The sequence below is a fragment of the Mirounga leonina genome, unplaced genomic scaffold (assembly GCF_011800145.1).
Source record: "Mirounga leonina isolate KUSES-001 unplaced genomic scaffold, KU_Mleo_1.0 Mir_171, whole genome shotgun sequence".
Taxonomy (NCBI): domain Eukaryota; kingdom Metazoa; phylum Chordata; class Mammalia; order Carnivora; family Phocidae; genus Mirounga; species Mirounga leonina.
Window position 1 is genome coordinate 22912762 of NW_023270436.1, and position 17493 is coordinate 22930254.

General features: G+C 52.2%; 1 protein-coding gene across 1 annotated transcript in view; it reads right to left on the bottom strand.

Moving 5' to 3' along the window:
- Window positions 1-1888: 1888 nt before the first annotated feature.
- The window catches only part of TBC1D10A (TBC1 domain family member 10A), a 31176-nt gene continuing 15571 nt past the window's right edge, over window positions 1889-17493 (bottom strand). The window contains exons 2-9 of the mRNA XM_035017359.1: window positions 14040-14139; window positions 9712-9819; window positions 5442-5548; window positions 4643-4757; window positions 4498-4563; window positions 3631-3820; window positions 3369-3523; window positions 1889-2770 (exon numbers count right to left, since the gene is read on the bottom strand). Coding sequence (XP_034873250.1) covers window positions 2264-2770; window positions 3369-3523; window positions 3631-3820; window positions 4498-4563; window positions 4643-4757; window positions 5442-5548; window positions 9712-9819; window positions 14040-14139 — 1348 coding nt within the window. The 3' untranslated portion in view covers window positions 1889-2263. The remainder of the gene's footprint in view (window positions 2771-3368; window positions 3524-3630; window positions 3821-4497; window positions 4564-4642; window positions 4758-5441; window positions 5549-9711; window positions 9820-14039; window positions 14140-17493) is intronic.

Below are 17493 nucleotides of genomic sequence, written 5' to 3' on the forward strand. Positions count from 1 at the left end.
CCAGAGTGCTGACCAGAAAACTCTGGAGTATGGAGGGGTAGGAGTAGGCTGTGCAGCCCCGGTGACTCTGATTCTCTCCCAACAGTATCTTACCTTTCTCCCTCCTTCCCCTTATGGAGGAAGAAGGCGCCTACCCACGAGGATCACAGAGATAAGGAGGGCCCCAGACACTTACATCTGAATAACATACTGTGGGGGTAGGGGATGGAGGTGGCCAGGCTTATGGCTTGAGATCCTTCAAGACTAAGTGCTTGGGCCAGGGATGCTCAAGGCCCAGACTTCAGAGGACAGGCCCATGTGTCTGGGGCTCACTGGGTAGTCAGATCTCAGACCTGAGATTTGAGCCCTGTTGAGGCCTCCCAAAGCCTGCAGCCATTAGCAGAACCCAGCTGGCCTGAGCACATGTAAACTTGCTTCATGCCCACGGAGGCCCCCAGCACTGGCAGATGCCCCAGATCTGAGGCTTGTTAGACCAACTTGGGCTCATTTCAACATTAGAACTGGGTTCTGCTCAGGCCGCCTCAGGTTTAAGAAGACTCCAAGGCTAAGCAGGTATCAGCACACCTAGGCTGGCCCTGTAGCAGGACAGACAGAGCATGCTCTGGAGGGCCTTTGGCCCTCAGGCTTCAGATCTAAGGCTTGGAACCAAACAGGTTAAAGCCGGCCACAGGCCTGACTGGGACCCAGCAGGCCTACACAAGCCTCCTGCCTGCTCAAGAACCTCTACTGTAGGCGGATGGAAGCTGGGCAGCACCCTCCCTCCCTTGACTCTCTGGCTCAAGGGATTCCTGTGGAACACTGCAGCTGCCACATCCTGGCCTGTCCCCTGGAGAGCCAGGGGGAGGGGACTGTCCTCAAAGCCTCTCATGGCAGGTACAGATGGGGTGGGAAAATACAGGGGTGAGAGGTGGGAGGCAGAAAGTGGGTAGCCTGCCCTGATAGGCTCATATGACACTTGACCTCCCTAGGCCTCAGTATCCCCAGCTGTACCAGGACAAGATGTTCCAGGCCCAGGTTCTGTGATGCCTGAAAACTCCTAGGGAGTTCTCCTCCCTCTCCCACCCCCTTCCACCATGGCCCAGCCCAGCTTGGTAGCCTGCCAGGAACAGCCGCTATTGTTTGACTGGAAAAGCTGCTTCCTCAGCAGAAGGGGGGGGGGCCTTTCCCAGGGACACCCTGTCCTCACCCTCACCAGTCATCAGGTTGTGACCGCCTGGGCCCTAAGGGGCATTGCCAGGTCACCAGGCACCCTGGTCAGGAGAGGTAGCTAAGGGGTTTTAGGTGCAAATCAACCAGCTTCATCTTTCCCACTCAGCTCCTCTGTTTCCTCATCAGTAAAATGGGGATAATAGAGCCTACCTGATCAGCTGGTGACACAACCAGCCCAGCGTGTAAGTGCTCAGGAAACCGCAGGCAGCCTTCTATTAAAGACCCAAACTTCTTCCCTCATCCCTCTGTGTCCAATGGAGGCCTGGACTTAGCATGTAAGGGCATTCATGGTCCCCGACTCCTGGTGCCAGCACTCAACCCAAAATGAACACTCAGAACCTTACTGGGGTCTGAAGTGGCATCTAGGCAAGGGGACTTGGTGGAGGAAGACCCTGAAAAGGCCTCCTTAAGGAAACCTCCTCTCCTTGCCCCCAGAGATGGGTAGGCATCAAGGCCTGGGAAGCAGACCCTCATCCATGGCAGACTGGTGGACACGGGGCAGAGGGGATGGGGTAAGCGAAAGTGGGGGTCAGGAACAAGGACTGGCCTATGGCAAAGGTACTTCTCAGAGAGGCTCTAGTGCTTGGCTGGGGCCAGGATGGGGGCTCTGTAGGGTAGAGAGAAGAGATGCTGAGTACCAGGGGTTCCTCCCCTTCCCAGTCCCTAGCCATACACCAACTCTCTACACAAGCCTGTTTATTTCTGTACAAAACCATGTTTCTATTTTACACAAAGAGCACCCCACCTTTTACCCCACCCTCTCTCCTCACAACAGCACCCTAGCCCTGGGAAGCATCCCCCCAGGAGGAGGGGGCTGAGTGAGGCCCTGACCATTGGCCCTCACCTCTGTCTGACCGAGCTGGGCTGGCCCATGCTCCACTCTGGAGAAAATAAATAAAAAGGCTCAGGCAGACTCTGTGCTGGGCCAGCCAGACTCTCTGCCACCCAGTGGCCAGGCAGCTGGGCCCTCAGAGCATGGGCAGGCCCTCGAATGTCAGTCTGTGAGCCGTGTAGGTGTGTGGAGACCCCACCCCACAGGCCTGAGCTGCCAGGGTTACAAGTAGGTGTCCTCACTCTCCTGGGATGTCAGGCTCTCCTGGGAGTGGTGGTGGACTGAATCCTGGGAGCGGTGATGGGCTGAATCCTGGGGAGCTGAGTCCTGCGGGGCTGGGTCCTGGTGGGCTGGATCCTTCAGGGGCACATCCTGTGGGGGACATGCATCTCCTGCAGCGGCTGCCACCTTGGCTTGACTTGGGGTTGGGGGCTTATCCAGCTGCCCGCTTGCCTTTGCCTGCTTCCATTGCTCCTTCTCCTTCTGGCTCTGTTTGGGTGGCTTGGGCTTGCCTTTAGAGCCAGGGAGCAGGGCGTCTGGGGGCAGGCGGATGGATGGTGAAGGCTGCAGGGTGGGCCAGGGGCCTGGCTCCGCCTCCATGATGGCCTTGGCACCATGCAGCCTGGGTGGAGAGCAGCACTGCAGCTCACCCCGGGTCTCTTGCCAGCGCCGCAGCTGAATGAGGTGCTCACGCTCAATCTGGCGCTCTGTCACCGGCAACTCTACCACCTGTGTGGGTGGTGACAGGAAGATGGGCACCAGGAAGAAACTTCCCCTCTACTTCCCAACCTGGCCCTGCTCTCCCTCACCATCCCCCAGCCCTGGTCACTAAAGGCTGACCCTAGGAATAATGGGGGTCTGGTCCCTGTGGTGATCACAAGTCCCAGAGCCGAGTGCCAGGTGAGCCAGGCACTTGGGACCCACTGCCTCAAAGGAGAAAGCTGCCCACAACTCGAGTCCACTTGCCTAACTATGTGTCACCTAAGTACAGTCCCTGAGAGACAAAAACCCACAAAGGAAAGAAAAAAGGGAAAATAAAGCCAAGGCCATGGATGCAGTACAGGAAAGAAGAGAGGGTGATGAGTTGCAGCTCCTCTCATTCCCAAGTGGTTCAGAACAGGGAAGGCCCTGCAAACCTAGGCCTCTCTGTGCCTCTGTCTTCTCATTAAGACAGGAGGATAAGGTCTACCCATACCATCCTGAGCTGCTGAGCACCAGGCCTGGCACCAGTAACCTACCTTTGGGGCAGAGAGTTACCAGGCCCCTTCTAAAGGGCCCCCATGTCTCCCACTCCCACCCAGGGGTGATGGGAGGGTGTGGGCCGTACCTCCTGGACCAGGAAGGCCTCCTGCATGATCTTGGGACTGAGGCTCCGCAGTTGCTCGATAGTCTCATACTGGCCCTGACAGGCTTTGAGCTTTTCAGGGGAGCCCAACGCATGTTTCAGCAGCACCAGCCCCACCCGGAAGATGATCTTGACTCCTGCATGAGGGGGTGGTAAAAGGGCCTGTAAGAAGTTTCTCTGAAAATAGAGGCCCCCTGTGGGCTGGGTTAGAGGCAGGGCTGTTCCCCCAAGCCCAGCCCAGTACCTTCACAGAAGAACATATCCCAGACGCGAAGCACGGAGCTCCAGGGCAGGGTGCGGGCAAAGGCACACATGAACCACTCTGTCATGTACAGCAGTGGGTCGATCTTCTGCCGGCTGAGGTGCTTGTGGGCCACGGGTGACACCTTCTGCAGCAGGGAGAAGAGGATCTCCCCATCCAGTTGGATCGCCTCCTGGGGAACACAGTGAGGCCGTGGGGCCAGGACTGTAGTCGACACTTTGGCTCCCAGTACCAGGCAGGCATTCGTTCATCCCTCAGGCAGCTACTGCCTGCAGGGAGCCAACCTTGAGTTGGGTGCTGGGATACACTGAAGAGCAAACCACACACAGTTGGTCTACCTCGTGGAGCATGTAGTGAAAAGGGGCAGACAGATGAATCACAGGGGCAAAGAGACGGGGGACAGGGTGGGCATTGGTGGGGTAGGTGGCTAAGTGCCCAGAATATGGCAGAACCAGGAATGCTGGATTAGCTTGTGCCAGAGGTCCCACTTGTCAGAGTCACAAAAAGCTCCCTGAGGGCTGAAAGCTGAAGGAAAGGAGGGGTTATTATGGGAATGAAGGGGGTAGAGGTTTAAGCCTCAAGGCTGAGGCAGGGAGGAACTTGGTGCACTGGAAGAACTGTGATCCTGCCAAGCAGCCAGATGGCTAGAAGCAGCCATGGAGGCCAGGGTGGAACCGATAACTCTGGAGCCTAGAAGACCTCACTTTGGAGGGCCTTGGGTCTTCAACCTGAAAGCAACAGAAGTCTGGGAAGGTTTTAAGCTGGGGCAACAGTGGCTGTGGAGAGAAAAGCCTGGACAGGCCACAAAGGGCAGGTCCCAGGCCTGGTCTGGACCCAGCAAGCACTCACCAGTTTCTCACTGTAGTAGCCAGGAAGGTACTTCTCACAGATCTGCACCAGGCACCAGAAGGCTTGCTATGGGCGAGAGAGACATGAGGCCTTGCTGCTGGGTATTCCCTGCCCACCCACTCACCCGTCCAGGGCCTGGTGGTACCTCAGCAGGCATGTGCATGAGCAGAACAGCGGCAATGGGCGCCTGGGCCTGGCAGTAGCCCTCCTCAGGTCGGTAAAGGGTATAGGCCTTCAGCACACGGAATAGGTCCTGCTGGCTGTAGAAGGGCCAAGTGGGGCAGGGAAGATAGGTATGACTCTGCCACCCCCTACCAGACCAGACCTGTCTCAGAATTTGCACCTCCCTGGTGACCTAACTATGGTCAGCAAGGGGTTGGTCTCCCACTGCAGCACTCAGACTCTCACAAGACCAGAGGAGGAGGCAGGGAGGGCACCTCCCCTGCCCCACCCCATATGACAGCTGAGAGCAGAGGCTCAAAGAGAAAGCAGAGGGAGAGCCAGGCAGGATGCCAGATACAAGGTAAGAGTATGTCAGGGCTGGAAGTGTGGGCCTCTCATTCAGCAGCTGTGTCTCCCTGGCCAGATAGCTTTGTCCCAAGTGTCTGTCTTGGGCCTCTGGCCTGGCCTGCCTATCTTTCCCCTCCTACATACCTTCTGCCCACCCAGTTATCTCTAACCCTCTTTCTCCCCACCAAAACCTGTTTCCAGAAGAGGACCCGGCAAGCTCTAGCACGCTGGGGAATAAATGAAAGTTGCCCCAAAGGTAAGAGAAGAAGCTAAGGAGACCCATCCGATTCAAACCAAAGGGAAACTCTAACAGTGGAGTTTGGGGCTCCCAGTTTCTGGGCCCCTGAGATACACCCAAACTCATTTTACATCCTCCACGCCCTGAGGGACAGGGCCCAGAATCACCTCCAGCCCATAAGATCCAGCCTGCTCACCCATGGCCTCCCCGGGACACAAACATCTCATGAAAAGGGAACTGCCGGTGCAGATCACGTTCAATGACATCCAGCCACTTGGGGTCCCCAGGGGACATGTCCAGCTCCTAGAAGCAAGATCAAGAGCATGTATTAGGAGTTAGAGATGGCTGCTGGGAAGATACAACTGTCCCAGGTATTGGAGGAGCCCTCTGCCAGGGGCAATGCCCACCCAATCCCATCACGAACTGGACCTTCCTTAAGACAAGTCAGGAAGCTCAGGTAAGGAAGCCTGAGAAGAATGAGAGAGAAGGGGCAAAGAGGCAAGGAGGGAAGGGCCCTAGAAACCCTGAGGGGTGATCCTGGCTCCAGGAAGACCCACGCAGTCAAGAGTGTCTGTCATAGCTGTGGCTGGAAATAACCTTCAGGCACTTTAGTCAGGACTCATCAAATACCTTAGGTCCTTAAGATGGAAGGCTACTATCAAAGCAATGGCTATCACCTGTTAGCACTGTTCTGCAGCACCGCGGGCCTCACTGACTCTTCTCAACCTTAAAGAAAAGTCCTATCATTATGCTGTTCACAGATGAGGAAACTGAGGATCAGAGAAAAGTCACTTGCCCAAGTCCTCATGGTTAGAAAAATGGTGGAGCTGGGCCTGGAAGCCAGGTTGACTCAGAGCCATTGATCCCAACTCCTCTGCTGTCTCCCTATGCAAGTGGCATCACCTATTTAGGAAGGGGTGTATGGGTGTGTGTGTGTGTGTGTTTGTGTGTGTGTGTGTGTGTGTGTATGAGAGAGAGAAGGAGAGAAGGATCTGCACAGAGTGCTATCTGGAAGGATGTGACATTTGTCAAACCATTAAACTCAGAGCCATCTCTGGGTGCTGGGGTTTTGACAAAGTTTTACTCTTTTCTTTGAACTTCTGTGAACACTTTAACATGAGTACCATTTTAAAAACAAAGTATTACACAAAGAAAAATCATTTCCCCATCATTTGAAATGTTCTGTATCATGATTTGCTTGTTGGTTACATGGATATGTATTATTTGTCAAAATTCACTGAACTGCACACTTAAGATCTGTGCATTTCACTCTCTGTAAATACCTCAACTTTAAAAAATAGAAAGGGGCGCCTGGGTGGCTCAGTCATTAAGCATCTGCCTTCGGCTCAGGTCATGGTCCCAGAGTCCTGGGATCGAGCCCCGCATCGGGCACCCTGAACAGCAAGAAGCCTGCTTCTCCCTCTCCCACTCCCCCTGCTTGTGTTCCCTCTCTCACTGTGTCTCTCTCTGTCAAATAAATAAATAAAATCTTAAAAAAAAAAAAAGAAAGAAAGAAAGAAAGAAAAAATATGGGCACTTGGGTGGCTCAGTTGGTTAAGCGTCTAACTCTTGATTTCAGCTCAGGTCATGATCTCAGGGTCCTGGGATCGAGCCCCACATCAGTCTCCCTGTTTAGCGGGGAGTCTGCTTGTCTCCCTCTCCCTCTGCCTCTCCCCCCACTTACACACACTTGTGCTCTCTCATTCTCTAAAATCAACAAATAAATCTTTTAAAAAATCATAAAAATAGGGACGCCTGGGTGGCTCAGTTGGTTAAGTGTCTGCCTTCAGCTCAGGTCATGATCCCAGGGTCCTGGGATTGAGTCTCACATCAGGCTCCTTGCTCAGTGGGGAGCCTGTTTCTCCCTCTGCCTGCCATTCCCCTGCTTGTGTGCTCTTTCTCTCACAAATGAGTAAAGAAAATCTTTTAAAAAGATCCTAAAAATAGAAAGGAAAAAATCAATAAAAAGGAAACCCAGAGAGCTGAGCAGGGAAGCAGACTATGTACACATTGCCTGCAGGGCTGATGCAGCATTAGGGAAGGCCCCCTGGGATGAGGGCCAGATTTCTCAGCAAACACACCCGTGGGCACAGACCCAGGCCCTGGCCTTGACTGGCAGGTGTCTTCATAGAAGTCCCTTTCCCTCTTGTGCCCCCTCAGCGGGTGTGTCCCAACATTAAACTAAAGACCCTAGGGTGTCAGGTAACTTGACATGAGAGAGTAAGTACTGAGCAAAAAAACTGACAGAGTGTTTAAGGCTGGAGGGTGGAGAGAAGGACCAGATGCCTTCAGAGGGCTTTTGGTCAGGCACACAGCTAAAAAAGTGGGTGTACAACCTCTAGAGTCCCACATATTCTAAAGATGGGGCTTGTGTGTGTCCTATGAACCTCCCAAGTCAAGCCAGGGCTAGATACTGTCTGAGTACAAAGCAGGATTATTTTTGTCAGAAAGGGGAGGAGGACCCCACAAATTCTCCAGAGGGCTCTCATAAGGTAGGGACCTGAGAACCCAAGAAGTCAGTTCCTAGGATGTGCTCACCTGGTACCTCAGCAGCCCAAGGCACTTAACCACACATGGGGGGTTGAGAAAGGAAGAGGTACAGCTGAAGGGCCTGTGGGAAGAAAGGGCTCTGGGAATCAAAGGCAGGTGTGGGCTGCTGGCAGCTGATGCAGCTACTGCAACCTCCAAGAGAGCCTGAAGGCACTCACACCATCATGAGGTGAAGCCAGAGAAGAAAACCAGGTAAGAAAAGGACAGAGGTCTTGCCCTGACCAATGAGGGAGGAAGAAGTAGCAAGTATGGGAGAATATGGAGCCATGAGAGGCTGCAGAATCTGCCTTGACAGCTGAGATGGGGTCAACCACCTGGGTCTTCAGGGGAATACAGGAATAGGTGCTCCCACCAATAGCCTGTCACTGTACCCTTGCCTCTTGCTGTCATGTCCACAGTGGCCAGAGGGAGCTTCTCATCCTTGCTCACTTCCTCCATGTCATCCACAGGCAAAGTCCTTACTAGGTGTGCTCAAAAACCACTGTTCCAGCCCCTAGGACTGACTTGGGGACCCACCACTCAGCTTCAGAGTATCTAGAAGGCCTTTCTTAGCCTTCTCCCACAAGCAACCCTCAAGACTTCACAAAGGTGGCTGATTTCTCTCCAGATACACTACTACCCACACACAAAATGCACACACAGCTCTGTGCTCTGCTACTCACACAGGATGTGCTCACATTTGCTAACTATGGAACCAGGAGTCTGGCCAGGCTGACGAAGCTCTTGGCTCCCAGGCCTATGCTCTAGCAGCCAGAGGTAAATCATAGACTTGGGGAGAGATTCCCAACTGAACCTCCCCCCTCCACCCAGGATGCAGCCTCCTGAAATGAAAGGGATGGAAGAAGACACTGGAGTCAAGAGGCCTGGTATTGCTGCTCTGTGGGACAGTCCAATCACCCTGATTGCCAGTGCTGCTTCCAACCAGACATTCCACCAAACCCTACAGCCCCATGGCCAAGTACTGCTGGCAAATGACTCTCACCCTCTTCAGGTCAAAAGCAGAAACTCTAGGCTGCCCCGCCCCACCCACTCTTCTCAGGGAACAGGTTTGGCAAAACAGGAGTGTTTGCCAAAGCATGAAGTATGTCAACAAAGAGCTGGTAGCTGGCAACTCTGTTTCACTGCCTGTCACCCACCCTAAGAGCTTGGGAGAAACCCTGATGCCTGGGGCCAGGTCTGGCAGGTAAGCCGGGGTAACCCCAGGGGAGCCAAGTGCCTCCCATAGGGGAGCATGCTGGAGCTGCTGCCCAGCCCAGGTGGGCCCTAAGAAGTCCCATGAATGGAGTGGTATTCTTACTCTGGCAGCCATGGGGCAGGGGGCAACGGGTAGGGAGGGGAAGGCATGCCTGCAGAGGATGCCCTCTCTGGCCACTGACTGGTTTCTAACCCCAAAGGATACTGGTTTGGCTCTGCCACCCCTAAGGCTGACAACCCCACTAGTGGCATGGGTGAACTGTGTCTGGCCAGCTTGGATGAGGCAGGAGAAGAGTCGAGGATGGGAGGCTAAGAGTTACTGAGGGTTCAGTGACCCTGAGGGCAGGCCCCCAGAGGCCCAGAGCACAGAGCCCAAGGGAGTCAGGGAAGTGGTCTGAGTGTCCCCTCCTGATGACCAAGAGCTGGGAGGTGGCCTACTAAGCCTAAGAAAACAAAACTAGGTGGTTGACAAGAGAAAGAGCTGGAATGGAGGATGGCAAATCTGTCCATCCCTCTGAAGCCTGCTCAGCACTGGAGCTTCAGATGGGCAGAGCCCCCAGGAGTCACAGGTTGGACAGGCCTGGTCAGTGGGGCATTTGATGGGTGGTCCTATTAATCAGCTCATACTGCTGAGGTCCAAGTAAGCACATGGAGGACTGCTGCTATGTGAAGGACATCAAGAGATGTGGGAGGGAGGGTAGGATGAAAGAAGGGCCACTCACATCAAACCTTCCAGAGTTCTGCTGTAGCTTCACCTTGCCTCCTGACAGGTACTGCCAAGCACGGCCCCGCAGGGAAGGTGGGATGCCCTTCTGGCACCGCAGACGGATCTGAAAGTCAAAAAGAGGACTGTGCTCATGCATCCACCGAGGCAAGTCCTCTGGAGGCTGTGTGCCAGCCCAGCTCTTCTGTTGGTGTTTGGCAGGCCTTCAGTAAGCACACCGGGCAAGCAGAAAAGGGGAGAAAAGAGGACTTCCCTCCTGTTGCTACTATTGCTACAATGCAGAGCCTAGGATGCCAGGGGCAGGGGGAGTAATGACTATAATTAGATACACTGCCACCAGGTGATGTCAGTCTCACTGTCCCCTGGCCCAGTGATAAAACAATAATTCCGGAGGTCTCCTACATAATTCTGAATCCCCATGACCATTTTCTGAATCAAAATGCTCCTCCAAGTTGGAGGAGCACCACTGGATATCACTAGGGAGGGATCTGCATGGTGTGGGGCACAGCTGCAGCTGTGGGGAGGGTAGCTTTTGAGATGACCCAGAATGTGCCCAGAGACATGGCCTGGGCCCTTCCATGGGGGTGTTTAAGTAGCCACGTGGCAGGACACAGCCCACCTAGAGGGGAGAGAACTCAGCAGAACTCAGAAGGAAGATGGGAGCTGATCAGAATGGCTCCCTCTTTGTTTTGGTCATGAATCCTCTCCTCTGCTCTCCTTGACCCTGAGCTCCCACAATTACCAGCCCAGGGCAGAGGCAGCTGGCCTGGCTGTGAGTCCTGATTCCAACTCTTGCTACGATGCCACAGGTCTTTCCTACCACTCACAGACTGGGAGAGGAGAAGGAGGAAGTGTTTGGGGTAGTTTATGACCCAGAGCTAGGGCTCGATTCTTATACTTGCTGTCTTTATTAGAAAAAGGCTTCCGCTGTCAAAATCCAGTTTGAAAAATCATCATGTCTTTTACAAATGGGAAAACTGAAACACAGAGTGGGAAAATATTAAGGTCACACCATCAGGAACCCACTACCTCCTATACCACACAGGCTAGAGGGATCCAGCCCCATGCACTTCGCACTCCACTGGACTCTCAGAGCTAGATGAGAGGTGAGCTCCACCTGGGCTTTGGGACAGAATGAGACTGAGGCAGCTGCCTTGGTTGTCCTCCTTGACCTCAAGGCCAATGGTCAAGGAGGGTGAGGGCAAAAGCAGAGGCACCACTCCTATAGAATGGAGGGGTGGGCTACTGGCCAATGATACTCCCCTTAGCCCCTGCACTAAGCAGCCTGGCCTAGGATGAAGATGGGAACTCAGGGCAGTGGGAAGAGCAACTGGATATGGGTTTGAACCCAGTGCTGACCTTGAGCCAATCAATTCTCATCAATAGTTAAGAAGAGAATGGCAATACTTAGGATTCTATTAGAAGGGTGGGAAAATGCCTAGCAGGGGGCCTGACACATAGTCTGTATTCAGTAAATCCCTTCCTCTCCACCCCTCCATCCCAGAAAAATGCCTGACACAGAAGGGGCTCAGGCTCACACCTAATTTCCCCTCACCTGGAAACCCCCTCAAACAGTCCCGTTGGAATCTCTCAGAGGAGCAAAGAAGGCCTAGCCTTTCTGATGACCAGCACAAATAAGAGAAAACTTTCCAAGGGTCAGAGAGTGTCAAGAACCAGGAAGGAGACAGGCAGACAGCCTGGAGGCAGTGGGGGAAGAGCAGAGTTGCTGGTCATGGGAGCTAAGCTTGAGCTTCTGGGACTGCCTGCAAAGGGGGTGAAGAGGTGGGGTGAGGATGGGGCGAGGAAGGGAGTGGAAGGGAACTGCCCCAGACTCTGGGAATAGTTTCCTGCTGCTGTGGGACAAGGGTCTCCTTAAGGAGGCCACTTGGTCTGAGAAGACTTTGGCAAAGGGATATAGTATGGCCTAGAGCCACAGGCCCTTTAGGCTCTCTTCAGGGCCAAGCTTAGCCTGACCTGAGCCAGCCCCTCTACATCATCACAGCCCCCTGTCATAGTTGCCTGCCCTAGGGGAGCCCAGGAATACCTTCAGTCCATTAAGGTTCTCAAAGAGTCCCTGCCCTCACTCAGGTGGGGCTGGGGAGGCGAGGATGGAGAACCAGGAATACAGCCAGCTTTTCCCACTCTGGCCTCTGGAATCCTCCTTAGCACAGAGGTGATAGGGATGGCAAGCTCCACCTGCCTGCCTTAGAGAGGAGGCAATGGTAGGGATCAGAAAAGATAAAGCAAGAGAAAGTTCTCAGCAAACAGAAAGCACAAGGGATTATCATTCTCTGATTGACAGCTGAGTGAGGCCACACCCTACCTGCTGAACCCTGGGAGGCCTTGGCCAGAGTTTGAGCATAGCCCTACAGGGGAAGACAGCATTCCAGCAAGAACCTTGCCTCTATACAGTCCCCTCCTGGGGACTCAGGATAAGTCCAGGAGAAGTGTTGGGTCTGGACCTACTTCCTGAAGCAGGTATTGTCCCTCCTGACTTCCTGAACACGGGGAGAGCCCAAGCCTGCACAGCCAAGCAAGAAGAGCTCCTAGGGCCAGGGTGACCACAGCTGAGGTGGCAGGAGTAGAAAGCAGAGGGCTAGGGCCTCTCGGTTGGATAGGGTACAGCCTCCTGTGGTGGCCCCTACTGGGCAGGGGGAGCCCTTGGCCTCTAACCACAGTTCCAGGGAAGCAAAAGGGAAGAGGAAGTAGTGCTGCCTGCTCTGCTGAAAGGAGGTCCCCAAGACTCCCCTCTGGAATCCCCACTTGCAAGGGAGGCTGGGACATGAAGGATCCACTGTCTCTGCCAGCCACTAGTCACAATAGACAGTGGAGAGGGAGCTGAAGCTCAAGGTTAAGAACCTCAGGTTTGAACCCAGGCAGTCTACATTTAGTGCCTGCGTTCTTCATCACCACCCTCTAGATTAATGTGATGAGTTTCCTTTTGCCTCCTGGCCAAAGGAAAAAGAATGAAAAGTAACCTCACAGTTTAATGGTCTTATAAAAATGAAAATACCCAGTGGTCCTCTCCTAGTCTTTTAGACACTAGCTCTGTTGCCCCATAGGAACATCCTTGTGCACCACAGTGTGTGTGTTGAGGCAGAAAAATAGACCCCAGAGTCATGCAGGAAGCAGTTGAGAACAATTATCTTTAAAACAAAATTTTTTAAGAGAAATGTTTAATAAGCAAAAATGAATGCTACAAAGCCTATATAGAACAGCAAGCAAGAGCCCAGGCCTAGGTGTGCCTCTCCTCCACAGGCCTGGGGTTTACAGTCACCAACTCATGGGAGCCTTCCAACACGACTGTCGTTACCACTCAACCAGGGAACCTGAGGCTGAGAGGGTGAAGTGACTCACACAAAGTTGCAGAGCTAGCCACAGGCATGAAGAGGGGAAGGTAGTGGGGCTGGGACCAAGCCCATATCTGACCTTCAGTCCTGAGCTTTCTGCTAGGCCCTGCAGCCAGCTGTGCCAGCCTGGACCAGACCAGCATGTCAGGTGATGCCAGTGGGACAGCAGATTCACTCTCTGCCCTGGGAACTTGTGCAGAGAGACCCTGGACAGGCCTCCACTAGGCTGGGGAGTAACTGGATCCTGCCCAGGTGGCCAAGGGCATCAACGCACACACTGTGGTGCACAAGGATGTTCCTATGGGGCAACAGAGCTAGTGTCTAAAGAAAGACTAACTAGGAGAGGACCACTGGGTATTTTCATTTTTATAAGACCATTAAACTGTGAGGTTACTTTTCATTCTTTTTCCTTTGGCCAAGAGGCAAAAGGGAACTCATCGCATTAATCTAGTGGTGATGAAGAATGCAGGCACTAAATGTAGACTGCCTGGGTTCAAACCTTGATTTGTGGGTCACCCATAAAGAAGGGGTACCACTGCTACCAACCTCACTGGAGAGTTTTAAGGATCACTCAAGTCAAGTATCCAGCACACTGCAAATGTTCAACACATGTTAGCTATTACTAGCACTATAAAGTCCTCCCTGAAAGGTGGGTGGTAAGTAGCAGCAAGAACTTCTCCCAAGAGGGTTGGAGGAAAGCTGCCTATTAAGGGCTCTTAGCTAAAAGTAGCTTTGAAGTTTGACTCCAGGACAAAGTTCTGTGTGAATCTGAAGTCATCTTGGAGGACCAAGTAAAGACTAGTCCCTGCCCTCCAGCCAGCTTCTGTTCCCTTTTCAGAGCTGGCAGATGGGGACACTCAAGGCTGCTGGCAGTTGGAGAAGCTCCTGCTCCTCTAAGCTGATACAGTTCCTCCCTCTTCCTCTTCTTCCCCAGGCTGCCAACTCCCAGCCTAAGGCCCAAGGCCAGGCCCCTCACCTTTTTGTGCTTCTTCGCCATCCATTTGTCCCAGTTGTTGAGCATGTCCAGCCACTTGGACTCCCTCTGCCTCAGCACCTCCAGGGGGACTTCCTCTAGCCTGTGGAGCAAAGGGCAGGGCCTGTCAGAGGTGCCAAGAGAAGCAAAGGCCCTGGCTTAGGTCCCAGCCACCAGCCTTGTCAGGCCTTCATTCCTGTCCCTATCTCCCATCCCTGTGTTCCCTTTAGGGCTGCTAACCCATGAACACCCTAACATAGATGAGAGGGAATGCTGCCCTCCCCCTAAAAGGCATAAGCCAAAGAGACACCAGGTTAAGTGCCCACTCCCCCAATGTGTCAGGGGGCCAGGGGTCACTGGGCCTCTCTGGGGGCAGAGGTCTGAGTGCCTGCATCTGTGCACCAAAGCAAAGCATTCCTGTCCTGGGTCTGTCTAGATAAATATGCCTCTTCAGAGGGCCTACATGCAAGGTATAAGCTGGATTAAAAAAAAAAAGTCAAACAAGTACAGAAATAACATGCTCACCTCTTCACTCTAGCAAAGCTAGTTACTCATAGTTTCCCCAATTATACCCTGGCCCTTTCCCACCACTCAACCTTACTCATGCCAGTCCCTTTGCTGGAATAGACTCCAAGTTGTCTCTACCCTATCAAAATCCTACACATGCTTCAAAACCTCACCAAATATCATTTGTATTTCTACATCTACTAACTGAGCAGCTATCACAGCTGTGCTGGCATTGTTTTAGGGCCAGGGCTTCTGGGCAGGCTATGGGGAAACACTCCTTCAACTAGAACAAAGTCCTGGCCCTCATGGTGTTGACATTCTGCTGGGCTCTGAATGCCCACTAGAGTCACGGGGGAAAACACTGGAGCATGGAGACCCACCCCAGGCAGGCTGCTGAGGCAGGCTGGGGCAGAATCCCTGGCTTAGCCAGAGCATGCTTCAAGTAAGTGGGCTTCCTCCAAGAAGTGAGTTCCCAGGAATTCATGAGTTCCCATAACTCTCAGGGGCAAAGAGGAGGAGACTAGCATTTGGAGACTGGGTATTCTAAAGATGCTTTCTTATTTAGCCTACAGAGCAATATTGGTAAGAAAATCATGAAAAAAAATGTATGTGTATACCTCTGTACACACACATACGTGCTCTCTTCTTAAAATCACTTTTAAAGTGGTGGATTATGGATCTTTCAAATTTCTTTTTTTTAACCTTTTACTTTTTTTCCAATTAAAAAAAGTACTTGACGTTGAGAGGTAAGATACCCAGGAGGGTATCTTGCTCAGGGTCAAAGAGCAAATCAGTGGAAAAACCCAGACTCAAATCCAAGTTAGATCCTAGCCAAGAGCCTGTACTCAGTCCTGCCTGACCTCCCAGAAAGGAGTGCAGGGTCAGAAGCACTCAGGCAGCTGGGAGGAGGCCCTTAGGAACAGGACATGATGGGGCTAGGGCTTGGCCCAGGCCTTGATTCTCTGATTCTCTCTCTGACGGAAGGAAACGTGCTGCTGTGACTTTTACTGGTTGGAAGAGCAGAGGGAGGGGCTTTGGCAGAACAGAGGCCTCCAAAACACAAAAGGGCAGGTCTTCTTTACTGAGCTTTATCTGGGGAACTGCACAGGCCTGAGAGCAGCTTCCGAGCTGAACAGCTGAGGAGAAACAACAGTCTGAGGCAAACTTGGCCCCCTCAATACACTGACACAGGTCATTTTCCTCTCAAACTGCTGACCCTCTCACCACCTAGAGGCAGAACCAGGACAGGAGGACACTCCTTTCCTTTCCCTCCCCATAGGAGAAAACCAGAGACCACACCTTTATATCAAGACATTTACTGACAGATGTATGTCTCCAGGCAACCCCTACACACGCAGGGAACGGAAACCAAAGGCCCAGACATCACAGGACATGCTGCCTCCCACCACCTACAAACCACTAGCTTATACAAGTCACATGAGTCTTCTAGTTAACTAAATGAAAGGGGATGTCCACGCTATGTTAACAGGAAGTTTTGGCAGTTGTGGATGTGGATAATAGTTGATCCAATCCTCCCACTGAGCAGATGAGAAGATTGAGGCTCACAGAGGGCAAGGCTTTTGCCTGGAAGTTCCAGCTTCCAGTGAATTCCCAAGTGATTAAATACATGCCCGTTTGATACCTCAACCCTCCAGGTCTGTCTTTGTTGATAAGATCTGACTGCAGGGCCTCAGAGATACCCATTCTCCCAACTGCAGATACATAGGGGAACACATTCAAGTTCAGTGTTCCTTTAAATGATGTCAGATAATAGCTTTAGCAGTTTCCAAGCCCCAACATCAAACCTCAGACCGGAATTTCAATTGGTTACAAAACAAACGACCATATTTCCTGGATTCTAAGACACTACTGATTTTAAGCTATACGGGGGAAAACACAAGATCTTCTCAGAAACAATAAAAAAGGGGCGCCTAGGTGGCTCAGTTGTTAAGTGTCTGCCTTCGGCTCAGGTCATGATCCCAGGGTCCTGGGATCGAACCCCACATTGGGCTCCCTGCTCAGCGGGAAGCCTGCTTCTCCCTCCCCCACTCCCCCTGCTTGTGTTCTCTCTCTCGCTGTGTCTCTGTCAAATAAATAAATAAAATCTTAAAAAATAAATAAATAAATAAATAAATAAATAAATAAATAAATAAAACCCACCACTACTTTAAATGTACACGTCAATCGAAAGATCTATTTGGCTTTTAAAACCTTAAACTGAGGAAATTTTTGAGGAAATATGGTCATTTGGGTGGCTTCTCCTCCAATAGCAGAGGAGTTTAAGTCACCTAGAGATGGTGAAAAGGAAGACACTAGAGGTCTGGCTGTACCCACCACTCAGCACATCACGTGCTCTCTAACTGCAGGTAGATTTCTCTTGATGCACAAGATGTGCTCCTAAAAAATTGCAGGCTATTCTTTAAAAAAAAAAAAAACCAGAAGGTTCACATATCCTTCAGTCTAGCCAGTCAGGATCTCGAAAGGCATCTGATTAGACTACTGTCTGGTATAGGAATCCCTTCCATAATAGGTAAGCCCTGTGCCCTCTCTGGACCTGTTTCCCTAGATGATTGGAATGACTTTAATTGTGAATTGATCCTCAAAGGATGCCCAGAAAGGAGCCAGGAGATGAAGATGGAGTCAGGGGCGTCCCTGCAAATAGCATGATGGTGTAGACGCTATCTGAGGTAATTTCCTCCTGACAGTGGAGGGAGAGCATGAGCCAGCTTCTAGTGACAGGGAAGCTGACCAAATGGCCAGTTTAAAGGACCAATGGCATGTCAGGGATGCTTCAGTTCGAGGGCTTCACTTATCCTTCAGAAAACCTCTCTTTCTTTAAGGTGGCCTGAGGGAGTCTCTGCAATTAAAGAGCCTAATAAGAACAGTCTCTAGTGGCCCAACCCATGCTGGAATTCCACCAGGGATGGGGCCTCATTATCACAATAAGCTT